Source organism: Pseudophryne corroboree, chromosome 5 (genome assembly GCF_028390025.1).
Source record: "Pseudophryne corroboree isolate aPseCor3 chromosome 5, aPseCor3.hap2, whole genome shotgun sequence".
Classification (NCBI taxonomy): domain Eukaryota; kingdom Metazoa; phylum Chordata; class Amphibia; order Anura; family Myobatrachidae; genus Pseudophryne; species Pseudophryne corroboree.
Genome location: NC_086448.1, coordinates 326,410,371 through 326,428,278, shown reverse-complemented (window position 1 = coordinate 326,428,278; position 17,908 = coordinate 326,410,371). Strand labels below are relative to the sequence as shown.

At 45.8% G+C, this 17,908-nt stretch overlaps 1 protein-coding gene across 2 annotated transcripts in view; it reads left to right on the top strand.

Moving 5' to 3' along the window:
* VPS41 (VPS41 subunit of HOPS complex) overlaps positions 1–17,908 on the top strand; it is a 661,741-nt gene that overhangs the window by 435,356 nt on the left and 208,477 nt on the right. For both annotated transcript variants that reach the window (XM_063922529.1, XM_063922530.1), the window contains exon 19: positions 5,329–5,473. In XM_063922529.1, the coding sequence (XP_063778599.1) occupies positions 5,329–5,473 (145 nt within the window). The remainder of the gene's footprint in view (positions 1–5,328; positions 5,474–17,908) is intronic.

The window sequence follows — 17,908 nt, the reverse complement described above, 5'->3', positions numbered from 1 at the left end:
TGAAGGTCGAAGAACCTTTTAAATGGATATCACATCCAAATTGTATTATTTAATGCCGTCATCCTTGAAGCTTGGCAGCAGTGGGTTGTACTCACAGAAGATGGAGACGTATGAGTGGATTGCAAATCACAAAACTAGCTCATATCCACTCATGACCAGGGACATCTTATGAGGGGAGAGGGGTCCGTGTGCATTTTCCGAGATGTTCCTCTCCTGAGGAGGCTGTAGCAGCTGCACTAGGTCAGTATGTGAATGGATGACCCAGGGACCCTTGTGCACCACACACCCTGCACCCAGTAATAGATATGCCACTGTTCTAGGGACTCGGTGTCATATGCTGCTGAAGTGGTTTCCTCTCAGGGAGAACCCATTTCATGTACACAAAAAAGTAATCACGGTGCTGAGCCAGCGTCTAAATATCCTAAACTGGTCACAGTCGCTAACTGGAGACGGAATCCCCTGGCTAGCGACAGAATCCTCAGTACACAGACGCTAACCGGAGACTAAATCCCCAGGCTAGTGACAGAATCCTCAATACACAGACGCTAACTGGGGACTGAATTTCCCCGGCTAGCGACGGAATCCTCAGGCCAGTATATAGAAGTTGCGCGGGAAGACGCGCCATCTTTGGAGGGCGGAGCTTCTTCTCAGTGCGGACCCAGCAGAGTTCAGCGCCATTTTCCTGTCTGCAGCTCCTATTCCACAGACTGCAGACGGTGATGGGGACATGCGGAGGGGGGGGGGGGGGGGGGGCGGAGATATGTTAAATATTGCTGACATGTCACCTGAGCAGGTTGGGGAGGCTTCACAGACAATAAGAAAGCCTCACTAACCTTCCCTGCATCTAAAGTGTTAAACGCTATTTGAAAAATCCTGAGTGTAAGGATTCCAGATCCCCAAAAGGGTTCTGGTTACTTTCCCCTCCCCTGCGGAGGATAGAAAGAATTGAGAAAAACCCACCCATAGTTGACGCATCTGTGTCCAGACTGTCAAAGAGGGTGGTTTTACCTGTCCCAGGATCTGCCGCGTTGAAAGAACCGGCTGATCGCAAGATTGACACTACGCTGAAATCCATATACACGGCTTCGGGGGCGATACTATGGCCTACCATTGCCTGTGCATGGATTTCTAAAGCTATAGTACAGTGGTCTGGCATGTTACTTTAGAAATTGGTTACAATGGATAAAAGTAATGTTGAATTGTTCTTACGTAACATACAGGATTCTGCGGGATTTACGGTGGAATCCATGAAAGACCTGGGTTCGATGGCTGCAGGAATATCCTCCATGTCTGTCTCAACTCGTAGAGGACTCTGGCTGCGCCAATGGTCTGCCGACATGGAATCCAGGAGAGGTGTGGAGACCCTACCCTACTCAGGTCAGGCTCTCTTTGGGGAAGCGTTGGATACGTGGATTTCCACGGCTACAGCGGGTAAGTCTCCGTTTCTTCCCTCAGCTGCACCTGCCGCGAAGAAACCCTTTTCTTCAGCTGTATCACAGTCCTTTCGGACTGCCAAGCCAAGAAAGGCCAAACCGTCCAACACCATCCAAGAAACAGAAACCTGCTTCAGGTACGCCAAAGTCCTCAGCATGACGGTGGAGCGCGCAGCCTGGAAGTGGGGCCGGTGGGTGCGAGGCTCAGGCATTTCAGTCACGTCTGGGTGTTGTCTGGCCTGGATCCCTTGGTGCAAGATATTGTGTCCATGGGGTACAGGCTGGAATTTCAAGATCTCCCTCCTCACCGATTCTTCAAATCTGCCTTCCTACGGGAAGCCATCCAAAAGTTGGTGGTGGCACAGGTTATTGTACCAGTCCCACCCCATATGCAAGACAAAGGTTACTATTCGAACCTTTTCGTGGTACCGAGACCAGATGGTTCGGTCAGACCCATTCTGAACTTAAAATCGCTAAACCCCTTCCTGAGGGAGTTCAAGTTCAATATGGAGTCTCTAAGGGTGGTGATATCAGGTCTGGAAGAGAGAGAATTTCTGGTATCCCTGGATATCAAGGATGCGTACCTTCACATTCCGATTTGGCCGCTGCATGAAGCTTATCTCCGATTCGCACTGTTGGACTGTCATTTCCATTTCCAGGCCCTGCCATTCGTCCTCTCCACAGCACCGAGGGTATTCACCAAGGTGATGGCAGAGATGATGGTTCTCCTCTGCAGACAGGGGGTGAACATACTTCCATATATGGACGATTGGCTGATAAAGATATCGTCCAAGGAAAAGCTGTTACAGTCCATTGTTCTCACGATCCATCTACTCAGAGAACAAAGTTGGATCCTGACTCTTCCAAAATCACATTTGGAACCAACCAGGATGTTGTCCTTTCTGGGAATGATCCTCGACACGGAAGTGCAGAGGGTGTTTCTTCCAGAGGAAAAAGCGTTGGTGATACAAACAATGGTCCGGGATGTCCTGAAGCCAGCCCAGGTGTCGGTTCATCAGTGCATTCACCTGCTGGGGAAGATGGTGGCCTCTTCCGAGGCTCTGCAGTACGGGAGGTTTCATGCTCGGTTCTTCCAGCTGGATCTCCTGGACAAGTGGTTGGGATCTCATCTACACATGCACCAGAGAATACGTCTGTCGCCAAAGGCCAGGTTTTCACTCCTCTCGTGGCTACAATTACCTCATCTTCTGGAGGGACGCAGATTCGGGATTCAGGACTGGATCCTTCTGACCACGGATGCAAGCATCCGGGGCTGGGGCGCAGTCACCCAAGGGGAAACCTTCCAAGGAAGATGGTCAAGTCTGGAAGCCGGCCTGCCGATAAACATTCTAGAACAAAGAGCCGTCTATAACGGTCTTCTCCAAGCGGCCCATCTTCTAAGAAATCTGGCCATTCAAGTGAAGTTGGGCAATGTAACGACACTGGCTTACTTAACCCGACAGGGTGGAACGAAGAGCAGAGCTGTAATGTCAGAGGTAACAAGAATCATCCTCTGGGCAGAAAAACATGCGTTGGCGCTGTCCGCAATCTTCATTCCAGAGCTGTTCAGGGAGATAACAGATCTTTGGGGTGTGCCCCAAATAGACATGATGGCCTCTCATCTCAACAAGAAGCTTTGGCGATATTGTTCCAGGTCGAGGGACCCGCAAGCAGTGGCAGTGGACGCCCTAGTGACTCCGTGGGTATTCCAGTCGGTGTACGTGTTTCCACCACTTACACTCATTCCAAGAGTTCTAAAGCTCATAAGGAGATCAAGAGTTCAAGCGATCCTCATAGCTCCAGACTGGCCAAGAAGGACTTAGTACGCGGATCTTCTGGATCTAATGCTAGAAGAGCCAAGGCCTCTTCCTCTTCGGGAGGACCTGCTACAGCAGGGGCCGTTCGCCTATCAAGACTTACCATGGCTACGTTTGACGGCATGGAGGTTGAACGCCAGATACTAGCTCGGAAGGGCATTCCGAACAAGGTTATTCCTACCCTGATACAGGCTAGGAAAGGAGTAACGTCTAAACATTACCATCGTATTTGGAAAAAAAATTGTATCTTGGTGTGAGTCCAAGAAGTTTCCTACGGTGGAGTTTCAACTGCGATGGGTTGTCCTCTTCCTGCAAGCAGGTGTGGATATGGGCATGAGGTTAGGATCCGTGTAGGTCCAGATTTCGGCCCTATCCATTTTCTTCCAGAAACAATTGGCTGCCCTCCCTGAGGTTCAGACTTTTTTGAAGGGAGTTTCTGCACATCTAACCTCCCTTTGTACCGCCTACATCGCCATGGGATCTTAATGTGGTGTTGCAGTTCCTCCAGTCGGATGGTTTGAGCCTCTACAGGAGGTTGAGGTCAAGTTTCTCACGTGGACGGCTGTCACTTTGTTGGCCTTAACTTCTGCTAGACATGTGTCGGAGTTGGGGGGCTTTGTCATGTAAAAGCCCCTACTTGATCTTCCATGAAGATAGAGCTGAGCTCCGGACGCGTCAGCAGTTTCTTCCGAAGGTTGTGTCGGAATTTCATATCAACCAACCTATTGTGGTGCCAGTTGCGACTGACTCCTCCATTTTATCAAAGTCTTTAGATATTGTAAGGGCTTTAAAGATCTATGTGACGGGGACTGCTCGTCACAGAAAATCTCTGTTTGTCCTGCATGATCCCAAGAAAATTTGGTGTCCTGCTTCTCAGCAGACAATCTCTCGCTGGATCAGGTTCACTATCCGGCATGCGTATTCTACGGCAGGCTTGCCGTGTCCTATGTCTGTTAACCCCCACTCTACTCGTAAGGTGGGTTCTTCCTGGGTGGCTGCCCGGGGTGTCTCGGCTTTCCAACTCTGCCGAGCGGCTACTTGGTCGAACACGTTTGCAAAGTTCTACAAGTTCGATACTTTGGCCTCTGAGGACCTAAATTCAGTCAATCAGTACTGCAGGAGCCTTCTCCCTCCCATCCTGGGAGCTTTGGTACATCCCCATGGTACTAATGTGGATCCCAGCATCCTCTAGGACGTAAGAGAAAATAGGATTTTAATTACCTACCGGTAAATCCTTTTCTCGTAGTCCATAGAGGATGCTGGGCGCCCGCCCAGCGCTTCGTTATCCTGCAGTGGTTATCTGGTTCAGTACAACTTTGTTTTTAGTTGAGTGCTGCATTGTTACTTGGTAAGTAATGTTTCAGCGGTTGCTGAGTTTCAAGCTAGTTAGCTTGGTTTGCCTTGTATGTGTGAGCTGGTATGAATCTCGCCACTATCTGTGTATAATCCTTCTCTCGAAGATGTCCGTCTCCTCGGGCACAGTTTCTAGACTGAGTCTGGGAGGAGCCGGCCCACACTCTCAAACTCTTAAAGTGCCAATGGCTCCTAGTGGACCCGTCTATACCCCATGGTACTAATGTGGACCCCAGCGTCCTCTACGGACTACTAGAAAAGGATTTACAGGTAGGTAATTAAAATCCTATTTTTGCTTTTTTATTGCTAGTCACCAATCAGCTGTGTATGATACGGAAAGAAAAATAACTATTTACCTGATCATATAGCGTACAAAACATAAATAGTTTTGCAGAGAATTACTTTTTAATTTAATTATTTATAGCATTCACCTGGATACTGATAATAGCATGCATTGCTGTGCTCTTACACTAATTAAATTATTCATTTAATTAAAAACTAATCAAAGTCAAGCAGCAAATGTATAAGAATTACTTTCATATCAGTGGATTTGCATATTTTTTATTACCAAATATGTGTCTTAGTCCAACGCAGTGTGACTGGGACATGCCAGGAGACTGTGCTTATTAATACGATATGCTACACTTGTTTGTCTGTGTGCGACTGAGCCCGCTAAAATATAACATCTATTCATATTAACATGCAGTATTTCATTTATTTTGTAGACACACATATGATCAATGTTACAGTCAAGCTCTAGAAATTTATTTAACACTTCGGCACAAGGAGGTTTTTGATCTGATACACAAACATGATTTGTTCAGCTCTATCAAGGACAAAATTGTATTGCTCATGGATTTCGATACAGAGGTAAGTTACCTTGATAAAAAATACTTTTTTCTGTGTATGCGTGTATATACTGTATTATCTACAAGGGTGGTTCAATAAGTAAGGTAACAAGACCTCTCACGTCTGTAATGTTCTCCATTTCATTTTAATTTCCAGTCCAGAATAGGTAGACCAAATCTTCCCCTCACGGCCATTAGACTGCGCCTCAATCATACTGTCCCAATATCAGTTGTAAGATGCCGGGGCTGGAGGAAACATGGTCAAACCTGTTTTTTTTTGTTTTGTTTTTTAAATTCAATACTTTTTATTATATGCTTTCCAAACAAACATACAAACCAAAACAATAATTAAAATAATAAGAAAAACAAAAGCATGTGTCATGTGTTAACAAACTTGGTACAGCAAACGTTAGTAGGTAGTTACCTTAGCAGCGTACACATTGGGTTGTAAACAGTTACGTGAATACGCAAATGCACAACGGGCAGCTTATTTGCATAACTTTTGTATAGGCAGCGGTACAATCCATATTTGTCAGAGATTACCAGTGGGAAGAAGCATGGGTATATTGGTACAATGGTGACGTTAGCCACCTATCCCATATCTTGTAATATTTGTCCGGGGCTTTCCTAGAAATATAGACAAACTTTTCGTGGGATACAACCGAATTTACTAGCGGTATCCATTTATTAATATCAGGGCCAGAAGTAGCCATCCACGAGCGTGCAATCAGTACCTTGGCCAGAGCACATAGGTTGAGAATATATCTCCTGGAATGTGCCTCCAATATCTCCTCATCTATGACCCCAAGAGTGCACACGAGAGGAGTCATCGCATCCAGGGGGATTCCTGTAGTGTTTATAATCCGTATCACCTCCTGCCAAAAGTCCCGCACCACCGGACAGGCCCACAATAGATGCCAGAAGGTACCGTCAAGAGAGGCGCACTTTGGGCATCTAGAGTCGCTCCGCCCCCCTATATTAACAAGGCGTCTGGGAGTAATGTAGACTCTGTGTAAAATAAATAAGTGTATTTGTTGAAAGCGAGCAGATGTGGTGGCCACGCGCGCAGCCCCCAAAGCCTCCTCCCATATCTCTAAGGCGATTGGTCCTAAATCCACCTCCCACTTAGCCTTAAGGTGTGAGAGACTGTCAGAATGATGGGCACCGAGCAGAGCGGAGTAGAGAGCGGATACAGACCCCGCTCCTAGGTTATCAGTCAGGAGCAGGTGAGTCGGAGACTTCCGAAGGAGAGGCGGAGCAGCCCCAAACTGAGACGCGCACGCATGGCGAAGCTGAATATATCTATAGAAATAGGATGCGGGTATATTGAACTCAGTTTGCATGTGCCCAAATGTAATAAATGTACCGGAGGAATATAAGTGACTGATGGAATCAACACCCCAGCGTCCCCATACCGAACCCATATGTAAGGATGAGAAATGTGTGAGAGCCCGAGTGTGCATCAATGGGGGGTCAGGATCCCATCCCTCTCCCCCCAGCATGGAATGTATCTGTCTCCAAACCATGATTGCTTGTTTGACCAGCGGCATCGTTAGGATTGCAACATTGTCACTAAGCAGGAGCTGAAGGGGTGACAAATTAATATTAAATGCTAGTAAGACATTGGCTATTAATAAGTCCCTGGATGAGTCAGATACCCAAGGAATTAGATGGAACAGCTGGGCTGCCAAGTAATAGAATCTGAGTTTTGGGAGAGCCAGACCACCCGAGTCCCGGGGCCTAGTCAAAGTATCTAGTCTTATCCGAGCTCTGCGATTGGACCAAACCAGTGAGGATAAGATACCATCTATGATACCAAATAGTTTTTGGGGGAGGTAGACGGGGGAGTGTTGGAGGACATATAACATTTTAGGTAGTATAACCATTTTAATTAGGTTAATCCTACCCGTGACAGTAAGTGGGAGTTTACTCCACACCCTGACACGAGACCGCAGAAAGTCTATTTGTGGACGTATATTCAGATCAATAAACTGTGAGGATCTGTTAGTAACCCATACCCCCAAATATTTAAAAGAATCCACCCAGCGAAGCGGCAGGTCCCCAGGAGGGCAGACAGGGCAGAGGCCTCTCATTGGAAGGACACAGGACTTGTCCCAATTAATGGACAAACCGGAGAAACCCCCAAAAGTGACAATCATATCCAGAATATGAGGCATTGTGGCAGAGTAATCAGGTACAAACAACAAAATATCGTCTGCATAAAGAGCAATTTTGTCCTCCCTGCCACCCATCCGGAGGCCCGCCGCTCGCGGGGAAGATCTAACAATACCGGCCAGAGGCTCTATTGCCAGGGCAAATAAAATCGGGGACAGGGGGCAGCCCTGCCTCGTTCCTCTCTGTAGGGAGAAAGCAGAGGATATGTGGCCGTTGACCGACACCCTAGCCCGGGGAGCTGAATAAAGTAACTGGACCCACTTTTTAAAAATAGGTCCGAACCCAAATCTGTCCAGCGTCCCCCACAAGAAGCCCCACTCCACAGAATCAAATGCCTTAGCTGCATCCAGGGAAACCATAACTGAGGAGCAGGACCCCTCGCGAGGGGCCTGTAGGTGAGTAAATAGTCTACGTAAATTAGGCAGAGTGGACCGGCCAGGCATGAACCCCGATTGATCCTCATGTATCAATTGTAGGATCACCTCGCTGAGCCTTGTTGCTAGTACTTTAGCTAAGATCTTAACGTCAGTTGTTAAGAGGGAAATCGGGCGGTAGGATTCTACCCGTGTAGGGTCCTTATCTGGCTTGAGGAGGACTATAATCAGGGCCTCTGCCATAGAATCAGGCAGCCCCCCCCCCCCCCCCCCGCGCGAACAGGGTATTGTACATTGCAAGGAGTTTAGGGCCATAAAAGGCTAAGTGTTTTTTATAAAGTTCCAGGGGGATTCCGTCCAGACCCGGGGTCTTCCCTCCAGGAAATGAATTAATCGCGGATTCTACCTCAGTCAGCGTCAGGGGGGAGTCCAGAAAAGTCACAGCGTCCTGTGACAGCGTGGGTAGCGGGACATTAGCCAGATATGCCTCTATTTCCGTCTCTGAGTAGGCAAGCCTAGAATTGTACAGCTGTCTATAGTAATCTACAAAGTCCCCCACAATATCAGGTGTGTGAAAATGCGTAATATTATCATTGGTGCAGATTGCAGGTACCGTATTAGATAGAGATGAGCGGGTTCGGTTCCTCGGAATCCGAACCCGCCCGAACTTCATGTTTTTTTTCACGGGTCCGAGCGACTCGGATCTTCCCGCCTTGCTCGGTTAACCCGAGCGCGCCCGAACGTCATCATGACGCTGTCGGATTCTCGCGAGACTCGGATTCTATATAAGGAGCCGCGCGTCGCCGCCATTTTCACACGTGCATTGAGATTGATAGGGAGAGGACGTGGCTGGCGTCCTCTCCATTTAGATTAGAAGAGAGAGAGTGAGATTGATTTGAGACAGAGACACTTGATTTACTGGAGCTTAGGAGTACTGTAGAGAGTGCAGAGTTTAGTAGTGACTGACCACAGTGACCACCAGACAGTGCAGTTTTATTTAATATAATCCGTTCTCTGCCTGAAAAAAACGATACACAGTGACTCAGTCACATACCATATCTGTGTGCACTGCTCAGCCCAGTGTGCTGCATCATCTATGTATATATCTGACTGTGCTCACACAGCTTATAATTGTGGGGGAGACTGGGGAGCAGTGCCAGTTATAGGTTATAGCAGGAGCCAGGAGTACATATTATTAAAATTAAACAGTGCACACTTTTGCTGCAGGAGTGCCACTGCCAGTGTGACTGACCAGTGACCTGACCACACTGACCACCAGTATAGTTAGTAGTATACTATATTGTGATTGCCTGAAAAAGTTAAACACTCGTCGTGTGACTTGTGTGGTGTTTTTTTTTTTTATTCTATAAAAAACTCATTCTGCTGACAGACAGTGTCCAGCAGGTCCGTCATTATATAATATATACCTGTCCGGCTGCAGTAGTGATATATATATATTTTTTATATCATTATTTATCATCCAGTCGCAGCAGACACAGTACGGTAGTTCACGGCTGTAGCTACCTCTGTGTCGGCACTCGGCAGTCCATCCATAATTGTATACCACCTACCCGTGGTTTTTTTTTACTTTCTTCTTTATACATACATACTACATCTCTTTATCAACCAGTCTATATTAGCAGCAGACACAGTACAGTAGTCCACGGCTGTAGCTACCTCTGTGTCGGCACTCGGCGGTCCATCCATAATTGTATACCACCTACCCGTGTTTTTTTTTTCTTTCTTCTTTATACATACATACTACATCTCTTTATCAACCAGTCTATATTAGCAGCATACACAGTACAGTACGGTAGTCCACGGCTGTAGCTACCTCTGTGTCGGCACTCGGCAGTCCGTCCATAATTGTATACCACCTACCCGTGGTTTTTTTTTCTTTCTTCTTTATACATACATACTACATCTCTTTATCAACCAGTCTATATTAGCAGCAGACACAGTACAGTAGTCCACGGCTGTAGCTACCTCTGTGTCGGCACTCGGCAGTCCATCCATAATTGTATACCACCTACCCGTGGTTTTTTTTTCTTTCTTCTTTATACATACATACTACATCTCTTTATCAACCAGTCTATATTAGCAGCAGACACAGTACAGTACGGTAGTCCACGGCTGTAGCTACCTCTGTGTCGGCACTCGGCAGTCCGTCCATAATTGTATACCACCTACCCGTGTTTTTTTTTTCTTTCTTCTTTATACATACATACTACATCTCTTTATCAACCAGTCTATATTAGCAGCAGACACAGTACAGTAGTCCACGGCTGTAGCTACCTCTGTGTCGGCACTCGGCAGTCCATCCATAATTGTATACCACCTACCCGTGGTTTTTTTTTTTTCTTCTTTATACATACATACTACATCTCTTTATCAACCAGTCTATATTAGCAGCAGACACAGTACAGTAGTCCACGGCTGTAGCTACCTCTGTATCGGCACTCGGCAGTCCATCCATAATTGTATACCACCTACCCGTAGATTTTTTTTTTCTTTCTTCTTTATACATACTACATCTCATTATCAACCAGTCTATATTAGCAGCAGACACAGTACGGTAGTCCACGGCTGTAGCTACCTCTGTGTCGGCACTCGGCAGTCCGTCCATAATTGTATACCACCTACCCGTGGTTTTTTTTTCTTTCTTCTTTATACATACTACATCTCATTATCAACCAGTCTATATTAGCAGCAGACACAGTACGGTAGTCCACGGCTGTAGCTACCTCTGTGTCGGCACTCGGCAGTCCATCCATAATTGTATACCACCTACCCGTGGTTTTTTTTTCTTTCTTCTTTATACATACATACTACATCTCATTATCATCCAGTCTATATTAGCAGCAGACACAGTACAGTACAATAGTCCACGGCTGTAGCTACCTCTGTGTCGGCACTCGGCAGTCCATCCATAATTGTATACTAGTATCCATCCATCTCCATTGTTTACCTGAGGTGCCTTTTAGTTGTGCCTATTAAAATATGGAGAACAAAAATGTTGAGGTTCCAAAATTAGGGAAAGATCAAGATCCACTTCCACCTCGTGCTGAAGCTGCTGCCACTAGTCATGGCCGAGACGATGAAATGCCAGCAACGTCGTCTGCCAAGGCCGATGCCCAATGTCATAGTACAGAGCATGTCAAATCCAAAACACCAAATATCAGTAAAAAAAGGACTCCAAAACCTAAAATAAAATTGTCGGAGGAGAAGCGTAAACTTGCCAATATGCTATTTACCACACGGAGTGGCAAGGAACGGCTGAGGCCCTGGCCTATGTTCATGGCTAGTGGTTCAGCTTCACATGAGGATGGAAGCACTCAGCCTCTCGCTAGAAAACTGAAAAGACTCAAGCTGGCAAAAGCACCGCAAAGAACTGTGCGTTCTTCGAAATCCCAAATCCACAAGGAGAGTCCAATTGTGTCGGTTGCGATGCCTGACCTTCCCAACACTGGACGTGAAGAGCATGCGCCTTCCACCATTTGCACGCCCCCTGCAAGTGCTGGAAGGAGCACCCGCAGTCCAGTTCCTGATAGTCAGATTGAAGATGTCAGTGTTGAAGTACACCAGGATGAGGAGGATATGGGTGTTGCTGGCGCTGGGGAGGAAATTGACCAGGAGGATTCTGATGGTGAGGTGGTTTGTTTAAGTCAGGCACCCGGGGAGACACCTGTTGTCCGTGGGAGGAATATGGCCGTTGACATGCCTGGTGAAAATACCAAAAAAATCAGCTCTTCGGTGTGGAAGTATTTCACCAGAAATGCGGACAACATTTGTCAAGCCGTGTGTTCCCTTTGTCAAGCTGTAATAAGTAGGGGTAAGGACGTTAACCACCTCGGAACATCCTCCCTTATACGTCACCTGCAGCGCATTCATAATAAGTCAGTGACAAGTTCAAAAACTTTGGGCGACAGCGGAAGCAGTCCACTGACCAGTAAATCCCTTCCTCTTGTAACCAAGCTCACGCAAACCACCCCACCAACTCCCTCAGTGTCAATTTCCTCCTTCCCCAGGAATGCCAATAGTCCTGCAGGCCATGTCACTGGCAATTCTGACGAGTCCTCTCCTGCCTGGGATTCCTCCGATGCATCCTTGCGTGTAACGCCTACTGCTGCTGTTGTTGCTGCTGGGAGTCGATGGTCATCCCAGAGGGGAAGTCGTAAGCCCACTTGTACTACTTCCAGTAAGCAATTGACTGTCCAACAGTCCTTTGCGAGGAAGATGAAATATCACAGCAGTCATCCTGCTGCAAAGCGGATAACTGAGGCCTTGACAACTATGTTGGTGTTAGACGTGCGTCCGGTATCCGCCGTTAGTTCACAGGGAACTAGACAATTTATTGAGGCAGTGTGCCCCCATTACCAAATACCATCTAGGTTCCACTTCTGTAGGCAGGCGATACCGAGAATGTACACGGACGTCAGAAAAAGACTCACCAGTGTCCTAAAAAATGCAGTTGTACCCAATGTCCACTTAACCACGGACATGTGGACAAGTGGAGCAGGGCAGGGTCAGGACTATATGACTGTGACAGCCCACTGGGTAGATGTATGGACTCCCGCCGCAAGAACAGCAGCGGCGGCACCAGTAGCAGCATCTCGCAAACGCCAACTCTTTCCTAGGCAGGCTACGCTTTGTATCACCGCTTTCCAAAATACGCACACAGCTAAAAACCTCTTACGGCAACTGAGGAAGATCATCGCAGAATGGCTTACCCCAATTGGACTCTCCTGTGGATTTGTGGCATCGGACAACGCCAGCAATATTGTGTGTGCATTAAATATGGGCAAATTCCAGCACGTCCCATGTTTTGCACATACCTTGAATTTGGTGGTGCAGAATTTTTAAAAAAACGACAGGGGCGTGCAAGAGATGCTGTCGGTGGCCAGAAGAATTGCGGGACACTTTCGGCGTACAGGCACCACGTACAGAAGACTGGAGCACCACCAAAAACTACTGAACCTGCCCTGCCATCATCTGAAGCAAGAAGTGGTAACGAGGTGGAATTCAACCCTCTATATGCTTCAGAGGTTGGAGGAGCAGCAAAAGGCCATTCAAGCCTATACAATTGAGCACGATATAGGAGGTGGAATGCACCTGTCTCAAGTGCAGTGGAGAATGATTTCAACGTTGTGCAAGGTTCTGATGCCCTTTGAACTTGCCACACGTGAAGTCAGTTCAGACACTGCCAGCCTGAGTCAGGTCATTCCCCTCATCAGGCTTTTGCAGAAGAAGCTGGAGACATTGAAGGAGGAGCTAACACGGAGCGATTCCGCTAGGCATGTGGGACTTGTGGATGGAGCCCTTAATTCGCATAACAAGGATTCACGGGTGGTCAATCTGTTGAAATCAGAGCACTACATTTTGGCCACCGTGCTCGATCCTAGATTTAAAACCTACCTTGGATCTCTCTTTCCGGCAGACACAAGTCTGCTGGGGTTGAAAGACCTGCTGGTGAGAAAATTGTCAAGTCAAGCGGAACGCGACCTGTCAACATCTCCTCCTTCACATTCTCCCGCAACTGGGGGTGCGAGGAAAAGGCTCAGAATTCCGAGCCCACCCGCTGGCGGTGATGCAGGGCAGTCTGGAGCGACTGCTGATGCTGACATCTGGTCCGGACTGAAGGACCTGACAACGATTACGGACATGTCGTCTACTGTCACTGCATATGATTCTCTCAACATTGAAAGAATGGTGGAGGATTATATGAGTGACCGCATCCAAGTAGGCACGTCACACAGTCCGTACTTATACTGGCAGGAAAAAGAGGCAATTTGGAGGCCCTTGCACAAACTGGCTTTATTCTACCTAAGTTGCCCTCCCACAAGTGTGTACTCCGAAAGAGTGTTTAGTGCCGCCGCTCACCTTGTCAGCAATCGGCGTACGAGGTTACATCCAGAAAATGTGGAGAAGATGATGTTCATTAAAATGAATTATAATCAATTCCTCCGCGGAGACATTGACCAGCAGCAATTGCCTCCACAAAGTACACAGGGAGCTGAGATGGTGGATTCCAGTGGGGACGAATTGATAATCTGTGAGGAGGGGGATGTACACGGTGATATATCGGAGGATGATGATGAGGTGGACATCTTGCCTCTGCAGAGCCAGTTTGTGCAAGGAGAGATTAATTGCTTCTTTTTTGGGGGGGGTCCAAACCAACCCGTCATATCAGTCACAGTCGTGTGGCAGACCCTGTCACTGAAATGATGGGTTGGTTAAAGTGTGCATGTCCTGTTTATACAACATAAGGGTGGGTGGGAGGGCCCAAGGACAATTCCATCTTGCACCTCTTTTTTCTTTTATTTTTCTTTGCGTCATGTGCTGTTTGGGGAGGGTTTTTTGGAAGGGCCATCCTGCGTGACACTGCAGTGCCACTCCTAGATGGGCCCGGTGTTTGTGTCGGCCACTAGGGTCGCTTATCTTACTCACACAGTCAGCTACCTCATTGCGCCTCTTTTTTTCTTTGCGTCATGTGCTGTTTGGGGAGGGTTTTTTGGAAGGGCCATCCTGCGTGACACTGCAGTGCCACTCCTAGATGGGCCCGGTGTTTGTGTCGGCCACTAGGGTCGCTTATCTTACTCACACAGTCAGCTACCTCATTGCAAAAAAAAGGGAAGATCTTTCTTGCGCTTTACTAAACAAATTTCAGCCTCTCGTCCCACACAAAGAAACCTCCACCGTGGTTTCACTTTAGAACTATACACCAACAAAAAACGTGAGGCAGAGATGGCGCAACTTGTCACCCTTAAAGATACACAGAGGTGCTTACACGAAAACGTTCCTACAACAGAATCAAGATGTATATTCTAGAGTCCACCTTCCACAAATATGGATTCTAAAACAATATAGTAAGAAGAAACACAACAAACATAGTGTATTCCGATTAAATTGATTGATGTGTCTTTAATACTTCTTGGTCTCACTCACATATTGCAATTTGTTCAATTCACATATAGAAATCCACAGATGTGATGAATCAGCTTCATAGACATTCAGGAAATGTAAACTCCATATAGCACATAAAAAAGAGAAAAAAAATAGAAAAAATAGTGCAACCCTGTCTGTGTATATTCTTAAAAGGGATATTTATTAAGAAACTCACAAAACACAGACTTGACAATAACATGTAAAATGCTTGGGCATCAGGGCAAAGGGAAAAACAGCCACCGGCAGCATGTATTATAGTCACCGCAAGTCCCGGTATTACTCGAGGTGTCCCCACGCCGTCGGAGCCGTCATCCAAAGTTCCAGTCAGTCCAGCAACCAACAGAAATCCCCAGCTTGAGCGCTTTCGGATATGGTATCCTTCTTCGGAAGCTTGGGGGATAAACGCTATTACCTACTTTAAATAGTGTCCAAATCTTAATCGAATGGAAACAGCTGTCCAGTAAGTCCGCCCTCCGAGCAGGTCCGTGTTTCCAGAAAGTGACGTGTGCGTTTCAATAGGCGGAAGCAGGTCCTTATTGTGGAAAGTGACATGTGCGTTCCAATGAGCAGAAGACACGTCACCGGAAGTGACGTTACGAGACCCAGCTCATACAATGTGCGTTCCATTCCATGCCATTTGTGTACACTGATCGTTTTATAATGTGTTATTCCACTCTGAACTCCATCAGTCACCCAAAAGATATAAAACAGATACAGGAGAAATAACTATATCATAAAATCACTATTTTTTTAAAAAAATTACATTGTTTCATACAAAAAAATTTTGTTTTAAAATATTTCATATATATGTAAAAAATTATTGCTTTTAAAAAACATAAACCCCATTGATAAAAGAGACTTAGAGACTCATCATAAAAACCACTTGAGTTCGAAATCGCTATTCAGTCCCAATGGGACTAAGGTTTTTAGTTTGTATATCCATTTCATTTCTGTTTTAGATAATAAAATATCAGTTTCTTTATTCCTAGGGGTAGAATTAATGGTCTGAATACCCCAAAAGGATTTAAAGTGACAAGGTTTGCAGGCATGTGTCAATTTAAAGTGCTTAGAGACTGTATGGGTATCCAAACCTTTTTTAACATTGCGGATATGTTCCGATAATCTTATTTTTAAGTTTCTGCTTGTCTTTCCGACATACACCAATCCGCAATCACACTCCAGAGCATAAATGACATTACTCGAATTACATGTGATAAAATTCTTAATGGGATATGTATTACCCCCTACCGTGAACTCCTTAATTTTACTTGCACCCTTTGTGCATTTGCACATGGCGCACAGTCCACATCGGTAGAACCCTGTACTTCTAATACTAGTTCTCTTAGACACCTCAATTGAACTATGGACTAACTTGTCTTTAATGGACTTTGATTTTCTATAAATAAACCTTGGTTTTGGGGGTAATATTGGGCCCAAAACTGGATCTTTTATAAGTACCATCCAGTGTTTTTTCATAATGAACTCTATTTCTCTGTGTTGTGAATTAAAATTAGTAATAAAAGACCACTGAAAATCATTTTCTCTCTGTATTTTCTGATTAGTCCCTTGTATAAGATCTCTTCTATCAACAGTTTTTATCCTCTCTTGAGCTTTTATTAGACTGTCTTTGCTATAACCTTTCTCAATAAACCGATCACATAATTCACCCATTTGTGCCTCACAAATACTAGAGTCAGTGCAATTTCGTTTTACTCTTAGTAGTTGGCTGTATGGAATCCCGTCTAGCCAGTGATCGTGATGTTGGCTTGTTTTTTCAATAAAACCATTCGAATCAGTGGGTTTACGGTATAGCTTCGTATTTAGTGAGCCATTTGCAATATATATACAAAGGTCCAGAAACATTATTTCCTGTTGGCTCATAGTAGTGGTTAGTTTTATATTAAAAGAATTTCTACTAAGTCCTTCAATAAAAACATCCAACTCACTTAAAGATCCACTCCATATAAATAACAGGTCATCTATGTAGTGACGCCAGAGCACCAGGCTCGTCCCGAGCCGCTCTCCATCCCAAACTGTCTCCTCCTCCCAGTAGGCCATGAAGAGGTTGGCATAGCTCGGGGCGAACCTGGTGCCCATAGCAGTCCCCACACGTTGGAGGTAATAGTTACCATTAAAAACAAAATAATTGTTTCTCAAAATAAACTTGATACCTTCCAAAATAAAGGTCTTCAGATCAGAGGAATAATCAGAAAGTTCTAAGAAAAAAGAGACAGCTTCTATGCCTTTATCCTCCTCTATAATTGTATAGAGGGATGACACATCTGAACTTACAAGGACATAGTTCTCCTCCCACTTTAAACTGTCCAAAATGGTTAAAAGTTGTCCCGTGTCTTTTAGGTAAGATTTCGTACATTTAACCAAAGGCTGTAAATAATAATCTATTAACATGGAAAGATTGGAGGTAATACTATTCACCCCAGACACTATAGGTCTGCCTGGGGGACAAACTGGATTTTTATGTATCTTGGGTAAACAATAAATGGTAGGGATTGTAGGATGCTCGATATTAATAAAATCAAACTCATCCTTAGTTATAACACCCTTGGACAAGACTTCTGTCGTCCATTTTCGTAAAGACTCGCTGATTCTTAAAGTGGGGTCTGTCCTGATTTTTGAATAGGTGATTCCATCACCGAGCTGTCGTTCTAGCTCTGCTATATAATCCACCTTATCCATCAAGACTAGACCACCACCCTTATCTGCGGGTTTTATTATAATCATATCATCACTTCTAAGAGATTTTAAAGCGGACCATTCTTTTTTGGTTAAGTTACATTTCTCTAACGTCCTAGTGGATGCTGGGAACTCCGTAAGGACCATGGGGAATAGCGGGCTCCGAAGGAGGCTGGGCACTCTAGAAAGATCTTAGACTACCTGGTGTGCACTGGCTCCTCCCACTATGACCCTCCTCCAAGCCTCAGTTAGATTTCGTGCCCGGCCGA